This window comes from Macaca fascicularis, chromosome 11, assembly GCF_037993035.2.
Source record: "Macaca fascicularis isolate 582-1 chromosome 11, T2T-MFA8v1.1".
Classification (NCBI taxonomy): Eukaryota; Metazoa; Chordata; class Mammalia; order Primates; family Cercopithecidae; genus Macaca; species Macaca fascicularis.
In genome coordinates, this window is record NC_088385.1 from 119,765,053 (window position 1) to 119,786,650 (window position 21,598).

The 21,598-nt window shown below is 42.3% G+C and overlaps 1 protein-coding gene across 20 annotated transcripts in view; it reads left to right on the forward strand.

Moving 5' to 3' along the window:
• RPH3A (rabphilin 3A) overlaps positions 1–21,598 on the forward strand; it is a 335,220-nt gene that overhangs the window by 261,896 nt on the left and 51,726 nt on the right. For 14 of the 20 annotated variants that reach the window (XM_065524837.2, XM_074007938.1, XM_065524841.2 and 11 more), the window contains 3 exons: positions 1,187–1,275; positions 9,440–9,451; positions 20,705–20,851. In XM_065524837.2, coding sequence (XP_065380909.1) covers positions 1,205–1,275; positions 9,440–9,451; positions 20,705–20,851 — 230 coding nt within the window. In that variant the 5' untranslated portion in view covers positions 1,187–1,204. The remainder of the gene's footprint in view (positions 1–1,186; positions 1,276–9,439; positions 9,452–20,704; positions 20,852–21,598) is intronic. The other 6 variants (XM_074007940.1, XM_074007942.1, XM_074007939.1 and 3 more) reach the window with 1 other exon arrangement.

The following is a 21,598-nucleotide window of genomic DNA, read 5'->3' on the forward strand; positions in this document are numbered from 1 at the left end:
TTTAGAATATTTTCACTGTCCTTACAAAGAAACCCTGCACCCCCAGCACCTCCCCCAGCCTGGGCAACCACTGATCTCATTTTCATCTTTTATAGATGTTCCTATTCTGTATACTTTATATAGGTGGAATCTCACAATATATGGCGTTTTGTGTCTGCCTTCTTTCACTTAGCATCATGTTTTCAAGGTTCACCTACATCATAGCATATGTCAATACCATATCTGTTTTTATGGTGGAACAATGCTGCATTGCATGGATATACCACATTTTGTTAATCTGCTCATCAGCTGGTGAATACTGGGGTGTCTCTACTTTGTGGTTATTATGAATACTGAATGAAATGGGACAAGGGTAGATGGAGAAAGACCAAGGAGGAGTCAATTGCATTAAGTCAGGCAGGGATAGTGGCAGTTTGCATCAGCATAGTAGCAATGCAGGCTGAAAGGAGTAGGCAGATCCTAAATCTATTTTAAAGATCAAGCCAATACCATTTTCTGATAGTTTGGATGTAGAGTATTTTTTTTAAAAAAGGCAGTGACACATGGACGCAGGAAGGGGAACATCACACACCGGGGCCTATCCTGGGGTGGGGGGCCAGGGGAGGGATAGCATTAGGAGAAATACCTAATGTAGATGATGGGTTGATGGGTGCAGCAAACCACCATGGCACGTGTATACCTATGTAACAAACCTGCACCCTCTGCACATGCATCCCGGAACTTAAAGTATAATAAAAAAAAAAAAAAAAAAAAAAAAAAAGAAGAAGAAAGAAAGAAAAAGAAAATGAAAAAAAAAAAAAAAAAAAGGGCAGGGATGACGCCACAACAACTAAGTCAGATGACTTGCTCAGTAGAAACACCCTGGATTCGAGTTAAGAACTCTGGCCCACACACTGCTGGGGGTGCGGTGGCCTTCCCTCAACATCCCCACAACAGCGTATGGAGGAGCTTGGATTTAGGTGAGGGGTTCTTCCCTCTGGTCCATTTCTTGCCACGGGGTAGCCGTGACTTCCAGCAAGACACTTTTCCCCCTTAGGATCTCAGATTCCCCATCTGAAAAAATGGAGAAACTAGATTTAGTTCTTTCTTCTCTATCCCACTGGGTGTGTGGTATAAATCAGGGACTTGAGAACTAAGGAGTGGCTGAATGATGGGGTGATGTCCTCTCTGGGTTGATGTTTTCCAGGAGCACTAGACGTCTACCATGACTGACACCGTGTTCAGCAACAGTTCTAACCGTTGGATGTACCCCAGTGACCGGCCCCTTCAATCAAAGTAAGTTGCTGCATGTTCCTGGGAGTGGCTTGTTTTGAGTCGATGAGGTTTTGACAGTTCTACGCTTTAAAAAAAGAAGGAATCGCTTCCTTCCCTGAGGAAGGGGGAGAGGAACCTAATGGGAGTTCAGTCATGAAAATATCTCCCGTAGTTTGACTATTTTGCAAGGTTGGAAGAACAGATTAAATCCTGAGTTTCATGCTCCGTAGATTAGGTGGCCTGGTGGACTGGAGAGAGAACTGACCTGGTGTCAGAACCAGACTTGGGTTCTAGTTCTGGATATGAGCTAATTTACTGTGTGATGATAGGCAAGTATCTTCCCCTCTCGGGGTCCTGGTTCCCTCATCGGTCAAATAAGGAAGTTGCACTAGATCAGAGATTACAACCTGGCAGACTCTGACTTGCAGAAGTGTGTGTGTATGGTTTTTTTCTTTTTTATATTTTGGGCCCGATCATGTAAAAATTGGGAGATTTCACATGAAAGTCCAGATTTCTGACATGACTTCAAAATATCAGAAGACCTGACAATACTGGACCGCAATTTTGCCAACAGTTCAGCAGAAGACAAGTAGCAGCTCATATATTTAGACTGACAAGATCTCTCCAGTTTCCCACAGTCCCCATCATTCCTTGTTGGTCTCCAACACCTGGCCTACTTTGGACATTTCTGTTACCCACCCATCCCAGTTGGTCTCCCTGGAATAGATGACCTCTAAGTTTCCTTAACCGTGGACTTCTGTCAATCTTTTGTTAGACAGTATTTTAGGGTCAGTTTAAGAGTTTAAATTCTGGGTAGGATAGTTGAAGATATGGTTATTTTTGTAAAAAGAATAAATGTCAGGGTGTAGTTGTTGTGGCTTGCCCAAAGAATGGAGAAAGGCTTTTTTTTTTTTTTTTTTAATTTGAGACAGGGTCTTGCTCCGTTGCCCAGGCTGAAGCGTAATGGTGCAATCATAGCTTATTGCCTTGACCTCCCGGGCTCAAGCAATCCTCTTGTCTCAGCCTCCTAAGTAGCTTGGACTACAGGCATGCACCACCATGCCTGGCTAATTTTAATTTCTTTTTGTAGAGATAGGGTCTTGCTATGTTGACCAGGCTAGTCTCAAACTCCTGGGCTCAAGTGATCCTCCTGCCTTGGTCTCCCAAAGTGCTGGGATTACAGGTATGAGCCACTACCCCTAGCCTACAAAGGCTTTTTAGCAAAGATTTTTCCTTATTGGAGAGCAGTGTTTCCCTAAACTTGGTCATTCGAACACCACTTTTACAATTTTTACCTCATCTATGAAATATCATTATTGTTATTTTCTCTTAATTGGCTACTTATAAAATGTAAGCACTCTAACAAGAGCTTTTTTTAAATCACAAATGGATGTAAGTGGATAATTAGTTCATGCTTTCTATGAACAAAGGTAACCATGAAGACAAATAATTTTAAAAAAACAATGTTATTACATTCTAGCTATAAACTGTAGCCTCACAGAGGCTCTGAGCCTGAGACTTGCTTCCCACTTAAAAAGGCAACTAGCAAGTGATAGAGAAGTGTTAAAATCATATGAGCACTTTCTCCTTGAAGTACGTGAGGTTGGAAAGGAGATTGAAATGGGAATGCCTTTCTTATTATTTAATATTGCCCTGTCATTTACTGTCTGATTAATTTTTGTTCTAATTTCTATTAAATAATCCTTTCTCATTTTCTTAAGTGTATTCTATTACTTTCTAAATACTTGGGTTGTGTACATACCTCATTAATATAAAACTTCCCTTTTTTCTAATATTAGTAATTATAAATGTGATCGACAAAGTACCACATTCAAATGATCCCACAAGCTTCAACATACAGTATTTTCATTGTTTCTCATTTCTATGTATTTTAAAATTTCTCTTATGATTTCTACTTTAACCCAAGAGTGATTTAGAGGTATATTTAAAAATTTCTAGATGTTTGAGGATTCTTAACTTATTACTTTTTTCGTTATTAAACTCAAATTTAATGGCATTTCGGTTGGAGAATATGACCCATATGATACTTCATCTTTGAAATGTGTTAAGATTTGGCTTATAACCAGATCTTGGGCTATGCTCAATGAGTACATAAGAAAAATGTGCATTCTATAATTATAGTTTGTAAGGTCACTCACATATCAAAATGAGATTATTAATTGTGTTTATAACATGTTTTTACATTTACGGCTTTTTAGTCTACTTGTATTATGCTGAAATCTCCTTCAGTCACCATGGATCTGTCAGTTTCTCCTCGTGGTTCTGTGAGATGGCTACACGTTTGGAGTTGACCTATATTACTGAAAAGTTGAACCTTTTATCATTATGTAATGTCTCTCTTTATCTCTAATAATGATTTTTTTTGTCCTAAACTCCCTTTTGTGATATTAAAAAACAACATCAGCTTTCTTTAGTATTTTTTTATCCTTTTATTTTTAATCTTTTAGTCCTCTTACATTTCAGGTAAGGGAATATAAAGGATATTTTTAGCCAGATTTTGTTTCTTTTGTTATTGTTTAATTCAGTGTGGTAATCTTTGTCTTTTAGGTGATGATTTTAATCCATTTACAGATACTGTAATTATCAGCAAACTCTTTCTATAAAGGACCAAATAGTAAATATTTCAGGCTTTTCTGGCCATAAAGTCTCCATTGCAGCAACTCCACTTTCACTGTTCTAGTGCAAAATCAGCCATAGGCAACGTGCACATCAATGGGCATGGCTTTTTTGTTTGTTTGTTTGTTTGTTTGTTTGTTTTAAATAAAAACAGGCAGCTGACTGTATTTGGCCTGTAGCCTATAGTTTGCTGATCTATTATATAGTTTAACTTTTCTACTCTCTTGTTGTTTTGGTCTCTCTTTTCCTGTGGTTCTTTTGTTTCTCTCCTTGCCTTTTATTTTTATTAATTGGTTAACTGGGCTTGGGGGTTTACAAATTCTACTTTTCTCGTTATTGGTTTCAAAGTCATGTGGTTCATTCCTATGATTTCCATAGCTATCCTTAAAGTATTACCATTCATGGCTAATCATGTCTGGAGTTACTCACTGTCTCAACATCTTCCTCTAGGTAACACAAGGTGCTTAAAACACTCTAACAACATCTTAATTCCGACCCTCCTTACCTACATACGACTCTTCTCTAGTATCTTAGTTTAATCCTTTATTTAACTCCATATATTAGACATTATTATTTTATACTGGCATTTAAAAAAAATTTTTCCTGTCTTCTAGTTTTCTGGTTCAACGTTCAAATCTTCCTGAATCTTGGTCCTTCTTGGGGACACTTTACTTCTTCCTGAAGTACAGCTTTTCATTTGGTAAAATTCTGTTGGTAAGCTCTCTCAGACTGTGTGTATCTTAAAACATCGATTTATCCCTTGTTCTTGAAGGTTGCAGCATTCTAGGTAGACTTTGAAGGATTGGTTGTGCTTTCAAGTGTCTGTTAAGAGTCTTAAGTCAACAAATTGCCCTTCCTCTGTAGATGATTTTTCCCTCCACGTAAGACCTTCTTTTTGATGTTCTGTAGAACGATGTGCTTAAGTGTATATTTCTTATTGTTTTTTTCTACTTGTTGTGTGTTGTGCTTCCTGAAACAGTGGATTCATGTTTTGCAACATGAAAAATCTAGAAATTTTCTAGTTCTAGAAAATTCTCAGCATTATCTCTTGAAATATTTTTCTTTCTTCGGTTCTCCCTATTTTCCCTATCTGGAATCTGATTAGATAAATATTAGACCTCCATGTTGCTTATTTTCTCTCTCACTTTTTTCTTTGAGTTGGGGTCTTGCTCTGTCTGTTCTCTCTTTCATATTTTATATCTCTTTACCTCTCTGCTGTATTTTGGGTAATTTCTTCACGTCTTTCATCCTGGCTATACTCTGTCTTAAAGCATATTAATTGGCCATTAAACCACCCATTGCATTTTAGAGTTTAGCAGTTACATATTTTATTTCTAAAAATTATTTTTCATTCTTTTTAGTATCTTCCTAACCATTTTTAGTCTCTTGACTCTTGCTTGTTTTAATCCACATTTTATTTCTTTAAGTATTTCACATACAGTAACTTCACATTCTGTATCCAATAATTATACCTGATTCAGTGGCATGCTGGATATGTACCATAAAAGCTCATTAGAATGGATATTAAATTTTTAGGAATTTTGTGAGCCAGTTAATAAACATGGCCATTATTAAAAATTAAGATATATATTAGCCAGGAACTATGGCTCACACCTATAATCCCAGCAATTTGGGAGGCCAAGGTGGGAGGATCACTTGAGGCCGGGAGTTTGAGTCCAGCCTGGCCAACACAGTGAGACTCCATCTCTACAACAAATTTAAAAATTAGCTGGATGTGGTGGTGCATGCCTGTGGTCTCAACTACTCAGGACGCTGAAGCAGGAGAATTGCTTGAACCCAGGAGTTCGAGGCTGCAGTGAGCTATGATTATGCCACTGCACTCCAGCTTGGGTAACAGAGAGACCCTTTCCCTGAAATGAATAAATATATATTTATAGTTAAATCATATTACACACAATGGTGATAAATATTCAAAATCAAACATGTTTCAATTATTTCACTATCTTTTTTTTTTGAGACAGAGTCTTGCTCTTTTGCCTAGGCTGGAGTGCAATGGCACAATCTTGGCTCACTACAACCTTCACCTCCCAGGTTCAAGCGATTCTTTTGTCTCCCTCCCAACGGGGTTTCACCATGTTGGCCAGGCTGGTCTTGAACTCCTGACCTCAGGTGATCTTCCCATCTTGGCCTCCCAAAATGCTGGGATTACAGGTGTGAGCCACTGCGCCTGACCTGTTTTACTACATCTTGATATTCTCTTATTTATGTCTATTATGCCTGTAAGGTGGAAATACTATATAAAGGTATGCTGCTGTACATTTATTCCCAGCTCTTCATTTAGTCACATCATGTTGGCATTTGAAATCAGCCTCCACGGGGCTCTTTCCCCAGAGAGTCAGTTGTTAAACATTTACCAGCACACCACTGCCTGAAGCTTCTGACCATGTAGGTCTGTTGTTTGTCTTTCCTGCAGATTTTCACTCATAATTACTTGCACTTTGAATGCTCAGTCTGTGAGAATCCTAGGGACCTACCTTGGGAACATTTTTCTTCAGAGGTATTTACACTTGCTTCTGCCAGGAGTGAGATGCTCTGGTCATCCAGAAACACTTTTGCTCCCTTTGAGGGTCCTGACTCCATGTGCGTATCTCCAATTCAGCTTCTGCACCTGTCAGGATCTCCACATCAGCCCCTGGAATGTAATGTTGGTATTTGCATTGGTTTATTGCTCACAGCTCCCTGTTCTGGATTCAGTTTGCTGAATTTCCTTTTTTAAAATATGCTTTATAGAGGTATAATTAATATACCTTCAACGGTACACAATTAGGGTAATTTAAAGTACAATTTGATAATTTTATATTTTTATTTTTTTAGAGACAGTATCTCACTCTGTTGCATAGGCCAGAGTGCAATAGCACAACCACAGCTCACTGTAGCTTCGACCGCCCAGGTTCAAGCAATCCTCCCATCTTGACTTCCTGAGAACCTGGGACTGTGGGTACACATTACTGCACCTGGTTAAGTTTTTTTTTTAAATAGAGACAGGTCTTGCCCAGCCTGTTGCCCAGGCTGGTTCCAAACTCCTGGACTCCAGTGATCCTCTAGCCTTGGCCTCCCAAAATGCTGGAATTACTGGCATGAGCCACCATCAGCCATAAAAACGTGTGTATACCCATGAAATCATCACAGTAATCAAGATAATGAACATATACATCCATCGCCAAAACTTCCTTGTTACCCTTTATAGTTCCTCCTTCTTACCCCTCCCTCTCCCCACCCATCCCTAAGTCATCACTATTTAGCAATAAATTTGTTTGCTTTTTCTGCAACTTCATATAAATGGAATCATCCAGTGTGTACCCTTTGTGCAAGGGAGCTATCTGTCTTCTTTCACTCAGTGTAATTATTTTGAGATCCAGTCATATTGTTTTATATATCAATATTTGTTTCTTTTAATTTCTGAATATTATTCCATTATGCAAATATGCCACAGTTCATTTACTCATTCATCCGTTGATGAACAGTGGGTTTGGGCTAGTACAAATAAAACTTTGTATAGACACATACTTTCATTTCTTTGGGGTGATTACCTAAAAGTGGGGTGTTTCAGTCATATGGTAGATGCTGGTTTAACTTTTTAAGAAACTGTCAAACTGTTTTTCAAGTTTATTGTATTATTTAAAATTTCCACCAGAAGTGGATGACAGTTCCAGCTTCCCTACCACCTCAGCAGCACTTGGTATGATCAGTCTTTCTAATTTTAACCTTCTTGGTGTGTGTATAGTGGTTCATTGTGGTTTTAATTTGCATTTCCCTAATAATTAATGATGTTAGACATACAAATATAAATTTTTTCCATTTGTATAAATCTTTGTTGAAGTATCTTTTCAAATCTTTTGTCCATTTTTAAAATCAGGTAATTCATCTTCTTATTATTAAGTTTTACAAGTTTCCTTATGTTAGAGATAAAATCCCTTGTGGATATACATGTTGCAAATACTCTCTCCAAGTCTGTTACTTACCTTTCCTTTTCCATAACAGAGTCTTTTGAAGAGAAAAAGTTTTTTATTTTAATTAAATCTATTTGGTTTATTCATTTGGAGAATTTCCTTACTTTCTAGAAATCCCAGAACTGCATTTTTTAAAAGTTTGCTTTAATTTTTCTAGGATCTAATTTTATATTGGTGAAGGGTCTTTCTGAATATTTAGTCCACCCATGTACTCCAAAGCAAATGTCTCATGTCTGTTTACTACTTCTATCTAATACCTCCTCCAGTTCTACAAGTTTTACTGTTTTGAAGACACTATTGAACTCTGTTGGTTTCCTTTTTCATAGGAAATTGCTAGTTTCCAAAGCCCTTTTCACGATGTCTTCTTGGAGCCAAACTTATTTTGCAGAGAATATTTCCTCAGCCAGAAAGTGTGTCTCTGTAAGATAAACGGTTGCCTGAAGGGTGGATGGGGTAAAATATTTATTTTATTTAAGAAATGTCAGTTAATTAAAATCTCATCCATCAGAGTTTACTTTAGTCGATATGAAGCCAAACAATTTGCCTTACAATTAAATTAAAATTATCCAAACAGTCTGGACGCCATTTCATTAAAGCGTTCCTGGGCTCCCATGAAACATGTTGGCATTCTGAATGCATCTGGCTGGCTTGATTGCTGCTGCCTTTTCTTCAGATATTAAAATTATTTTCCAATAAATGCTAATGGGTGAATTACAGTAATCACACATGCTATCTAGTCTGTTGCAGTGGTGTTGAAGTAATGCAGACACTTATAATGTCTTTCTCCAGTAAATTAACAAATCTAGTCGTAATTAACTGCTGGCTAGCCAGACATGCTTCCTGCTGTTGTTATTTTCAAATGTCTTCCTCTCTCACTGTCCTTGAATTTAATGATCACGTTTGAAACCAACAACAGGGGAATTTGAGAGAAATGAATGCGTCTACTCCTTGCTTGGTTAGGGCAATGGTTCAGTTCTTCATGTTAAGAATACATGGGGAGAAATGCTGGTCTTTGACAGTTGATACTTCTGTCTAGCATTCAAGTCTGCAAACCAGAGAGTGCCAGACATGGGAGGTGGAAACTGAGGCACAAAGAGACGATATGACCTGCTTTTGGTTGCATGCCTCATAAATGGAGATGCTGGTCTCCAGTCTAGAGAGGAAGAACTTGCTTTCCCAAACTGGGGAACTACAAGGTCTACTGTTCAGGGCCCATTGCTCTACCTAGTGTGGTCCTTGTCCCCCAGTGTTTGAAATAATAGAAACCAAGAAAGATGATGGCCATGAGATCATTCAGTGATTTCTTTTTAGTGCCTCAAACCATTATTCAAATACATACATGATCAGCTTAGTTAATTAATAAGCCAAACTGGCTGGTCAATTTAATCAAAGATGTGGATTTCATAATGCTATGTTGAAGCAGCCTTGTTTTAGATAATGGCTGAAACAAAATGGAAGTAGGTCATCATAATTCAAACTATGTGAGTGTTGCATCCAGACAGTGTTGATATTGTGACGATTTCTTACCTAACTTTATTCATTTTTTTTCTTTCTCTCCTTTCTCTGCCTTCCTTCAGTGATAAAGAACAGTGAGTATTTTATAACTTATTTATTTATTTTTTTTACAAACTGTATTTTATCTCTTTTTCTGATCAAGGTGGCTTGCCCCTGAAGAGAGATGGTTAAAAAAGGAACTAGCAAATTTTAAATATTTTTTTAAAAAGGTAAAATATAAAAAATACCCACACCCACCTTAGGAAAAAATACTTATTAAAAAAAAAAAACCTCACACCAAACTTGATAAAAGGATACAAGATATTTCTTAGCCCTCAATTCTTGTTAGTGATGTGTAGGATTTCAGCAAGTTTATTGGCCACTCAGTGCCCTTGTTTCTGCAGCATTTTGCTAGGGACCACTGTTCTGCGATAAGGAAAATGTTAACTCTAATACCTGCTACCATGAATAAAAGATGATGATGAACAGGCCAGGGCTCTGGATTGTTATGTGCTGTACATTTGGTCTTTGTCACCTCATCAGAGGTCATCCTGATTTCCCAGCAAAATACCTTTGACGCAGAGGCCCTATCTTTTCTCACAACTTTTGTGTTTTTAATTGGATTCATTTCCTAAATACGCATGACAGATTGGATGCCGGGTCCAATAAATGAGCAGCCAGACTGCAAAGCAGCCCCATCTTCAGTTGCGTGCACACATTCAGAAACTATGGAAAGTCATTTTTACCTCCTCTCCCCGCAATCATGGGACTCTGGGACTCACGGTCCCTGTGGCCTGGGACACAGCCTTCACCTCCTTGAGTGTTGGTTATCTTGTTTGTAAAATAGGCACAGTAACCCTGCCCCTCCCTCCTCACTGGCTGGTGGTGGGATCAAATGAGATGTTTGCAGGAAGCTTCATCAACTGTAAAGCTTAACCAAGCAAAGTTAGATGAAGGTGTGAATTACAGCCTTGCCTTACCCTTATGTTTATATAGAAGACTCTTGCGCAACTTTTTCAGCCTTTTTGGACCCAAATAACCACATTATCAGACCCAGAATGCTCTAAAGATTTAGTTATCACAGCTAATATGTAGCCAGGAGACCCAGGAAAACTCTTCTCCCTGCCCTGTGCCTCAGTTTCTCCATCTGTCAGATGAGAGCTTTCAACAAGCTGCCTTGTAAAGACTATTTGAATGCTCTACAAGCTCTGTTGTTGGCTGACAGGACCCTGGACAGGCAAGATCTGCTTTCTATGAAATCATGAGTATATTATTCAGACATGCTGGAGAGAGATGCTGGGTCATTGTCAGATTACAAATATGAACATCACAAGAGAGAAGTTCATGACTCCAGAGGCTCTCAAGGCTCTTAGAGGTTTCACGAATGCTGCAGGTTGAAAGGTAGCATGTTCATCCTCTTCCCCTCTGTCCTTCATCCCCAAGATCCTCCCCTCCCTCCCTCCTCCCTTCCCTCCCTCTCTTCTTCCTCCCCTCCCTTTCTTCCTCCCTCCCTCCCTTCCTTCCTCCCTTCCTCTATTAATAAACACTTACACCGAGTACCTACTAAATACCAAGCACCATGCTAAGCACCAGGGACGCAGTTAGCCAAGTATAAATGTATGTCTAGTGGAGTCTACAAACAAATAAAGGGCCAGTCACCAACAAATACACTCTGGTATGTACGGAGCTATAATCATAGAATCACAGTGGACTGTGGAGCACAAAGACAGTCACCTGGCTCAGACCTGAGGGTGATGATGGAGAGCTTCCTGGAAGAAGTGATGTGTAAGCTGAGACCACGAGAGGGAGGAGCACTAGGTGGAGGAGACAGAGGAGCTCCCGGTAGGGGACATGGCATTTGCCAAGCCCAACTGTGAGAGACAACATGGCATTTTATAAGAACAGAATGGAATTCAGTCTGGCTAAAAAGGTTAACAGGAGCCCCAGGTCCCCTTGGCATTCTGAGGACGTGGGGGACCCACAGCATCCCTTCTGCACCCCCCATTAGTCTGGATGGGGTAAATTTCATCCAAAGGGGCCTTTATACCAGGTAGTCATGGGCAAAACATTCTGTGGTGTAGCTGCCCCTCCTTTCCTTCAGGATTCATTAAAATCCCATTCACTGTGCTCTAAAGAGACGTCCTGCAGACACCTGCCCATGTTGGCATCCAAGGGGAAGGCAGGGAGAGAAGAAGAAAGAAAAGAAAAAGGATTAATTTTCTGCACACCTCTGCTGTTGAATGCTTCAGAGCTTTCATGCCCCGACAGCTTTTCTATCATCCCACTCCTTTAGGGAGTTATAATTTATTAATAGGGACATCTGGCGAGTATTTATTATGTGACTATTGTGTGCATGCAATGAAGAATCAAGGTGGGAGGCAGGAAAGATATGGGAGGCTGCCCTTTGCAGTATTTCAAGGGGAAACATCTATGAGGGGCTTCCATCTGGAGTTGGGGCTAATTTCCTTTTGTGTTGGGGTCCACTGATGCTGGCCTTGGTGGGTGGCTTCATTCTGACCCCCTCGTGGTGCACCTGAGCAGGTGCCTTCTGGTAGCAGATGAAGCACATCGAGAAGGCTGGTTTCTCAAGTCCTGGACCATCCTCTCTCTACTCATGATTCTCGGCAATTTCCTTTCTCCTTGTGAGTCTCAGGCATCTGGGAAAATGAGCAGGTTACCTACAGTGGTCTTTAGACTTTTTCTTAGCAGTAAAAGTCTTTCTTTGAATAATACTTTATTCAGAAGCCAAATATTTGAGACAGATAAGAGTGGAGCTGGATAAAGACCTTTAGTGGCTGAAAGCATTAAAAATAGTATGGTAAACATTATACAACTGGAATTTAACATAATGGTAAACTGTAAAATAAGTGTAGGAAGTCTAACAAGTTTCACTCTTTTTTTTCTTTCTTTTTTTTTTTGCCATGGTGAAAAATGTATCAGTTAGCTTTTGCTGTGTAACAAACCATCTTAAAACTCAGTGGCTTAGAACTTGTTAGTTACTTGTTCTCAGGCATCTGGGCTTGGTAACTGACTCTATGGACTTTGGCTAGGCTCATTTATGCATCAAAGGGTTGGCTGATCTAAGATGACCATGTCTGGAATGATACATTTCTTCCAACATGATATCACATGCGTCACCTTCCAACAGGATATCCTGGGTTTTCCCATGGTGATGGCAGGGTATAAGAGTAAACAGAAACACACAAGGCCTTTGGAGGCATTGCCTCTGGACTAGTGCAACATCACTCCCCTGCATTTTATTGCCCACAGCAAGTCCTAAGTCTGGGCTAGATTTAAGGAGCAGCAAAACAGATGCTAGAGCCAGGCGTGGTGGCTCATGCCTGGAATCCTAGCACTTTGGGAGGCCGAGGTGGGCAGATCGCTTGAGGTCAGGAATTCGAGACCAGCCTGGCCAACGTAGTGAAATTCTGTCTCTATTAAAAAGACAAAAAACTACCTGGTGCACGCCTGTAGTCCCAGCTACTCAGGAGGCTGATGCAGGAGAATTACTTGAACTCAGGAGGTGGAGGTTGCAGTGAGCCGAGATTGTGCCACTGCACTCCAGCCTGGGCAACCAAGTGAGACACAATCTCAAAAAGAAAGAAGAGAAAATAGACCCTGACTTTTCGGTGATCAATTTCAAATTCACATGGCATAGGGCATGTATACAGAGAAGAGTGAAATATTGGGGCCATCCTTACAATAAACCATATTTCATGCTTCTACTAAAATACTACCTATTAATTTTTTTCCCCAATGTTTGTCTCTTTTTTTCTTTCTAAATTTTTAAATTTTTTTATGGACATAAAATAGTTTACATATTTTTGGGGTACATGTGATATTTTGGTACTATATACAATGTGGAATAATCAAATCAGGGTAATTGAAATACGTATCACCTCAAACATTTATCATTTATTTGTGTTAAGAACATTTTAATTCTAATCTTCTAGTTATTTTGAATATACAATAAAATATTGTTAATTATAGTCATCCTATTCATTGTGCTACCAAATATTAGATCTTATTCCTTTTATCTACGAGTATTTTTGTACCCATTAACCATCCCGACTTTATTCCTTCCTCTCCTGGAAATGCAAATTCTCAAGTCCCACCCCAGACCTTCTGAACCCAAATTTCTGCAAAGGGCCCAGAAATCTGCATTCTGGCTAGCTCACCAAGTGAATCTTAGGCATGCTAAAGTTTGAGAAGTGATGAACTCTATCACAGGCCACCCCTCTGCACTGCCCAGAGGCTTTTATAGGTTCAGACCAGTACCCAGATAGGGTTTATGTTATCTTTTCCCAGTAAAGGTGTTTAGGTTCTAGAGTGGGCAGTAAAGTGCCTTCTAAAATAATGGGTGTACTTTGGGTAGGGGCATACAACCAATTCACTGCTTCCACCTCAAAGGCAGCTCTGAGCATTTCTTCCTGCAGCCAGGACGTGGCACATTGTTCTTTTCAGATTAGCTAGTGGTAGACAGGCCCTAGAGAGCCCCCAAGTTCTTCATCATCTGGGGGAACGTGCTTGTTTCCATCCCCATTCACATCACACATACCATCAGCATTTTAAGCCAGTGATGGGCTCTTTGTGTCTCTATACTTTACATTCCCCTAATTAGACCAATCTACTGTGATGCTCAGAATGAAGCCCTATTAAGCTTCATGTGGTGATGCACACCTCTAGTCCCAGCTACTTGGAAGGCTGAGGTGGGAGGATTGCTTAAGCTCAGGAGCTCAAATCCAGCATGGACAACATAACAAGACCTTGTCTCTTAAAAACAAAACAAAACAAAACAAAAAACACCTCATTGGAAAAAATATACAAAAAAGATATTTGGAACCAACAGTCAAAAGTTCCTGAGATTCAAGCTTCCTCTAAACTGAAGAGCCACGAATAATTAAGATGAGGGGGGCAGGGGGTCTGGAAGAGTTGACTATGGCCTGGGAGATAGAACATGAGATTGGACCATCTGGCTGCCTTTTAGAAAGGCAGGATAGCATGGTGGCTCAGAGCACAGGACATCCCCCCTGGAGTTGGCTTTGCTACTTCAAGCTGTGCAGCCTTAGGCAAGTGATTAACCTCTCTGAACCTTGGTATACTCGAGAGGAGAATAATGTTTACCTCAAAGGTATTGCAAAAATTCAACAAGACAGTAAATGTAAACCCTATGACATAAATATTATTATTAACTCCATTTGACAGATGGAGATTAGAGTCCAGAGGGATAAAATACTTTCCCCTAAGTCACACAGTGCCAGGGTTTGAATGCAGATTGTTCTGAATCTAAAGCTCGAGTTTGATTTGTTTTGTTTTGTTTTGCTTTGTTTTCCATTGTATCCTAATATCTCAGTAGATTCTGGTCTGGGGTTAGTGTATCCGATTGAGAAAGGAAATCTGGGAGCTGCAGGAAGGATTGGTCCAGGAAGGGTGTTTCTGAAAGTTCATTTTCTCCAGCATTCATTCCTGCCACTTAAAGTCAGCTAGGTTAGTTGGTCTCTCTCCTATCTCTCTCTCTCTCTCTCTCTCTCTCTCTCTCTCTCTTTCTCTCTCTCTGTCTCTCTGTCTCTCTGTCTCTCTCTCCTGAATAGCTAAATCAACTAGGCTCATGTTTGTGCAGATGGGCAAGGAATTGATTTGGACACTCCTACTACCATGGCTTTAAGATGTCAAAGAGCTTAATGATTTCAAATGCCAGTCAGTGATCCAGGCTGCACGTTTTGTTTCATTCCATCGGTTTCTTCCCGCCCTGGGTCATTGTCTTCCCATCTGTCTTCCCTACTCCTCCCTATCAAAACATTCTATTTATTCATTCTTTCTTTCATTCAGATTCAGTGCCCACTATATATGCAGTGCTGTTAGGTAATTTTTCACTGAATTGCCACTGTGGCAAGGATTTGAGACACAGTTTCATACCAAAAATATTTAATAAGAAGAAAAAGAAAACACAAGTTCACCTTTTTGGAGCATTTACCAAGTCCTAGGATCTACGCTAAACACTTTTTATGCATGGTCTAGTTGACCCTCATATGACCTTGATGAGCTCACTAGTATGTATTCCCTTTAACAGATGAGGAAACTAAGACTCAGAGATGCTATGTAACTTGTTCCTAAGGTTGCACATCCAGGCAGGGCAGTGCCAGAAAAGAAATCGGAGCTCTATGACCCCAAAGCCTACTCCTGCATCCCCTCTCTTAGGTTACCGTATCTTCATAGCAGCCAGGGCTGTCATTGTAGGCAGCCACCAGGTCTGCTTAGGTTGAAGGGCTACGCTGCCAGCAGCTAGCTAATGAGTTACTGTGAAAAATGCCAGCACTCATCTGGAGAGGCAGTCCCACGAAACTGTGGAGCACATCTCAGTTTGCTTGCAAAGTTCCCAGTGCAATTCATCCCTCACTAAAAAGTTAGGGCATCCTGGTAGATTAAGAGGATGGTCACAATAGCAAGGGCTGCTGTTTCCTGGGCACTTGGCATGCACTTTCATATTTAATCTTCCCAAGGACCCTGTGATGCATGCCCTATTAACATTCTCAATGAACAGACCAGGAAACAGGTTCAGAGCAGAGCAGAGGCCCAGCACATACTGCCAACAAGTGTCAGACCCAGGATTCCACTCATTAACTCTGCCAAGTCAACAAGGGTTCAAATTAGCACATAGTAGGCCCGCTGGGTATTTTCTGGATTGGATACAATTCTCTAACTTGTCCAAGGGGAACAATACTTTGGTCTCTGGCTTCGGTCTTTAACAAGATCCCAACGCTGGACTCTGGCTCTGGTCTTAAGGACACAGAGCTGCCATCCTGTGTCCAGAAGCCCTTGACAAGGGTCTTATCCCAAGGACCCGATTCTTGACGACCTTGTGCTCACATCGCTCCTCGACTCAGGAAGATCTAGACAAGCCCATTCTGTCCCCTGAGAGCAAAAGCTTTGGTCTGAAAAACTGATCTTGTTTCTGTCTGTTTGCTTCTGGAATTAAAACATGAAAATCCACAGGAGGCTTGCAGATTCCCACTGAGACCAATCGGCAACATTTTCAAACACGATGAGCTGTTTGTCAACTACGTGTTCTGGAGCAGAGGATGGGGGAAGGGTTTGGAAAGGTGCCAGCAGCCTCCCGCAGGGCTGCTCATCTGCAGTCTGCAGATGGAGGCAATTATCCTAGGCAGGGCCTCTCGGGGACCCCCAGCCCTGCTTATGTCTCTGGAGCCACGTGTGTTCAGATGCTTGCATTTCCTGTGCACAATAACACTGGCAATGGTGTGGTGGTGGGGTGTGAGCCATTGACTTCAGGTCAGGCTGGCTCCTGACCAGATTGTGAGCTGCAGGAATGTGTCCTTGGAGGGTCTTCACTGGGGACTAGGCCTAGAATCTCACATGTGTTCAGTTTTGGTCACTGAGCTGCTTTGTAATGGCAGAAAATAAAGGAGGATCAACAGAGAAATCCAGGAAGAGATGCGGCGGCAAATAAGGGAGAATAGGGGCAGGTGAAGTGTCCATTTCCATGGAAAACTGATGAGACTTGGGAGTGGCTGAATTCCGTTATGACTGGGGCTCTTTGGGAAGGGTAGGTGAGCTTCATTATACAGGAGTCCACTGTATCCTTTAAAAGTAACGGGAAGAAACAGCAGGCTGAGGGGCATTGACACACCAAATGGAAGATCTTCCCAATAGCATGGCACAGACTCTGCATAAAGAGAGTGAGGCCTCCATCATAGGAGGCATTCAAGCAAGGATGAAAGGATATCTGCCAGGAATGCCACAGCAGGCAGACTTCAAAGTGATCCCCACCTCTTGGTGTTCATGCCTTTGTGTAATGCCCTGACCCCGAGTGTGGGCAGGACCTGAGCCTTGCTTCTAGCCTATAGAATACAGCAAAGGGGATGAGCTGTCACTCTTGGGATCACATTATGTTATATAAGACTGTCTCGGGTGACAGGAGCTAGAGATTCTCCTTGTGGACTTGATGAAGGAAGTGGCCCACACAATGGGATCAGAGAGGTCCACATGATTAGGAAATGTAGGCAGCCTCTAGGACCTGGGGTAGGGACTCTCTCAACAGCCAACAAAAGGCCATGGCCCTGGGTCATACAGCTGCGAGCAAATCAATTCTGCCAATGAATTTTTGCTTAGAAGCTAATTCTTCCCCTCTCAAGCCTCCAGATGAGAACACAGCCCAGCCCATACCATGATTGCATCCTTGTGAAATCCGGAGCAGAAGACCCGGTTAAGCCAAGCCCAGACTCCTGACCCCCAGAAACTATGAGAAAATAAATGAGTGTTAGTTTAAGCCCCTACATTTGTAAGAATGTGTCATGCAGCAATATAACATGAATCCAGACACTGTGGGGTGGGTGCTACCAGTCTATCTCTATCCTCCTGCTGGGCTGGGTTTCCTAGTTATCTGATAACAAATCATCTCAAAAAAGTGGCTTAAAATTACAGAAACCATTGATTATCCCTCACAGTTTCTGTGAGTAGGAATTGGACGGTGGCTTGGCTGGGCAGCCCTGGCACAAGGTCATTCATACAGCTGCAGACATGTCACCTGGGGCAGCAGTTATCTGAAGGCTTCATAGGGGATCGAGGAGCCACTCACATAGCTGGCAGTTTGGTACTAGCTGTTGGCTGGGGGCCTCAGTTCCCCTCCAAGAGGGCCTCTCCACGGAGCTGTTTAAGTGTCCTCACAACAAGGTGGCTGGCCATGGTGGATGCTTCAGTGTCTTTTATGGTTTGGAAGCCACACAGCATCACTTCCACTGTATTTAGTTGGTCACACTGGATCAGCCTTGATGCAGCATGGGAGGGAACCACACACAGGAGAGTATGAATAACAGGAGGCAGGGACCTTTGGGGACCATCCTAGAGGCTGGTCATCATACTGGTCTTCTTTCCCTCCAGCATGCTGCCTGCTTGCTCTACTCCAGCTTTTGCAAAGAAAGTTTGGTGCCCTTTGCCAGACTCCATCTCTCCCCTACCTTCCATCACCCCTTCAGCTTATCTTTGAGGTCTCAGCAGAAGTCAGCCATAGCTTTGTGGGGCCCAAAGCTTATGTACTTAAGGGGCCCTCTTCAAGATCAAAAAGAGAAAACCACCTTGCTTCTGCAAACTTTCCTAATCACATGACCATTGCTAGGGCCCATCCTAGGGCCTCAGGAGGTGCCTGTGCAAACAGGGGGCCCTGAAGCTTCATCTTCACCAGGATCACAATGAATTCTCCTCACTTCCTCAAGAAGTTCTGCCCAATCTCTAGGATGAGTAACCTCCATTGCTTCAGTCTCCCTGCATGTCACCTGTATAATTAGGCATTTAACATCTCCTTTGGCCTCCAGGGACCAGGTCTTATTCAAAACCTCTTTTTATGTACTTGCTGTCAGAGAATGATCTAAATGCCATGGACACAATAGAGAACCAGGGCCAGACAAGCTCCATGCCATCCTGTAATCTATGTTCTGGTGGGAGATAAAGGGGTTATAAATATATAACAAGAAAAAATTTGAAAGATAACTTCAGCTAGAGACGGGTACAATGGAGAAAGTGAACCAGGGCAATGAGCGATCAAAGACAGCCTCTCTGAGACCAGGATGATGAGAGGGAAGATCCAGGGAGATAAGTGTCCTGGCAGGGGGAACAGCAAGTACAAAGGACCTGAGACAAAAAGAAGACTTGGGTGTTTAAGATTGAGCAGAGAGGCCAGTGCGGCTGGAGCCTAGTGACCAAGGGGAGCAAGGGGCAATGAGGACAGAGGGATAGGTAAAGGACAGACCAGGTAGGACTTTGCAGAATAAGCAAGAAGTCTGGATTTTATTTTATTTAGGTAAAATTTACATACCATAAAAGTAATCACTGTAAAGCATACAATTCAGTGGCATTCAGTATCTTCACAATGTTATGCAGCCATCACTTCTGCCTAGTTCTGGGTTTTATTCTAAGTCAATGAGACACCACTGGAGAGTTCTGAGCAAGGGGTTTTGAGCAGTGTTAGCATGTGCTCATCCCAGAGGTGTCCCATCCAAGGCCACACGTGGGAAGGCAAGGTGTGTTTCCAGCAGAATTTCCCCAGGCCACGTCCTCCTTCCCTTTCTGGAAACAAGACTTGCCCCAAGACATCTGCTTCCCTTTTCCTTCAAACTCTTCCTTCTCTGCTCTTCAGAGCAAGCTAGCTAAGGTGGGGGGATGGCAGAAGAGGGGGAGGAGGGAGGAAGATGGGCTTTTAATTTCCAGCCTTCAATGTCAAAAGGCAATTTCATGCCTGCTGCTGTGGTTAGGCTAGCAGAAGGGACCAAGGCTGGTGGCTAATGCAGGGCTGGCTCCTGAGGATTCAGAGTTCCTGATTTTTTTCCCTCATAGGGACAAGAATTTCTAGCAGTGTTCAACCCTGCCTTCCGCTCCAGTGATACATCTCAGAACCTTGGGGCGTAGACCATGGTGTTAGTGGAGAGGATACTAATTTGTCATAGACCACAGCCTTAACTCTGCTCCCAGCAGCCTCCGATTCTCTGAACCACTGCCGGGCACAGGTCCCATTCTTTCCATCTCGTGGAGGGTAAATATGCAGGATGCTCGGGTCTGAATCCTGCTGCTGCCACTTGTCAGCCACGCAACCTTGGGCAAGTGCTCTAATTTCCCCTTGCCTCAGCCTCCTCACCAGGAAATAAGGACACGAACAGCCCCTGCCTTGTAGGGGTGATGTGAGGATTAAATGAGGTAATGCAGGCACACGGGGGACTTGCATGAGAGATAATAAGCTGATGCGGGCACACAGTGGGCATGTGTGAGAGATAATTAGGTAATGTGGACACCAATAGATGTTATGTCAGTGTTCGCTTAAAAAGATAAGAAAAGGCAAAAAGAACACAAGATAGAACCCAAAATGTTACAAGAGCCTTTGAGGCTGGAAATCTAGACATTTATGTGAATCCAAGAGATTTTTACAACCTAGTTGGCAACCAGTTTAAACTTATTTTAAAACACTCTGTGGCCCCCAAAAGCCATCTCTCTGCCAGGCAGATGCTGTGGTCAACCTGGGACCCAGGGCTTCAGACTCTGCCTGTCAGGCTGACAGAAGTCTACTGTTCTAGAATCTTTTCTGAAATATCTTTACTCTCCAGGTTTCCATGAGCTTGCTTGACAATGTCATGGAGTGTCTACTGTGTACTAAGCATATAAGCAAAATAAACTCATCAGAAGCCTAAGAGGGAAGTATGTGTGTCCCATTGCACAGAGGAGCAGACTGAGGCCCTGAGAGCTATAATCCTTTTGCTCACAGTTTCCCAGGCAGTGAGTTTCCTAGCAGGAATTTGAACTACTATTTTTCCTCCACCCTCACACCTTCCCAAATTTCTTTTCAGGCTCCAGGCAGGCTGGTCCGTCCACCCCAGTGGTCAGCCTGACAGGCAGAGGAAGCAGGAAGAGCTGACCGATGAGGAGAAAGAAATCATCAACAGGGTGATTGCTCGAGCTGAGAAAATGGAAGAGATGGAGCAGGAGCGAATCGGGTGAGGCTTACACTTCCCATTCACCCCAGAGCCGCTAAGGCAGGAGGGTGTGCTGGGCTGCCTCTGGGCTTTGCCATTTGTGACTTATGGGGCCACCTCCCTGCACCCCCTCCGACTTCCCCACTGGCAGACGTGGGATCTTTGTTTCATGAGGTGGGAGAATTGGGAGAAGAGAAAAGGGACTAGAGGAGAGAGTGGGCTGTGAGTGAGGAGTTTCTTGCCTGAGGGTGCATTGAAGAAGGGGCAGGGGGAGGGGTATTGTGATAGGGAAAGGGGAGATGTCATTGGAGGCTTCAAGAAGTGGGGTGGGTGTGAGCATGAGGTGTCTCAGCTAATCACAGCTGCATAGGGATGTGTTCTAGAAATGAGAGCCATGTGGGTGTCAGAAGGTACAGCTGAAGGCAAGGTTAGGAGGACAGAGAGTAGGTAAAAAAGAGTGTGTAAGAGAGAGCATGTTTGAAATTAGTTATATAAGACAATTGGAGAAACCAGTCCTATAAGGGTCAGACAGCATGTGAGTGAGGAAGCAGAGGTTAACCTGATGGGTCCGGACTCCAAGAACCCGGGGTCCCATGCCAACTCCCTACTTGCCTACTGTGGATCTTGGGCAAGTTGCTTAACCTCTCTGAGCCCCAGTTTGCTCACTGGCAGAATGGGGGAAATAACAGTAATTATCCTATAAGACTCTTGTAAGCATTGAGATGATGCATGCACAGTTCCTGACCCAGGCTCTGGTGACACTATGTG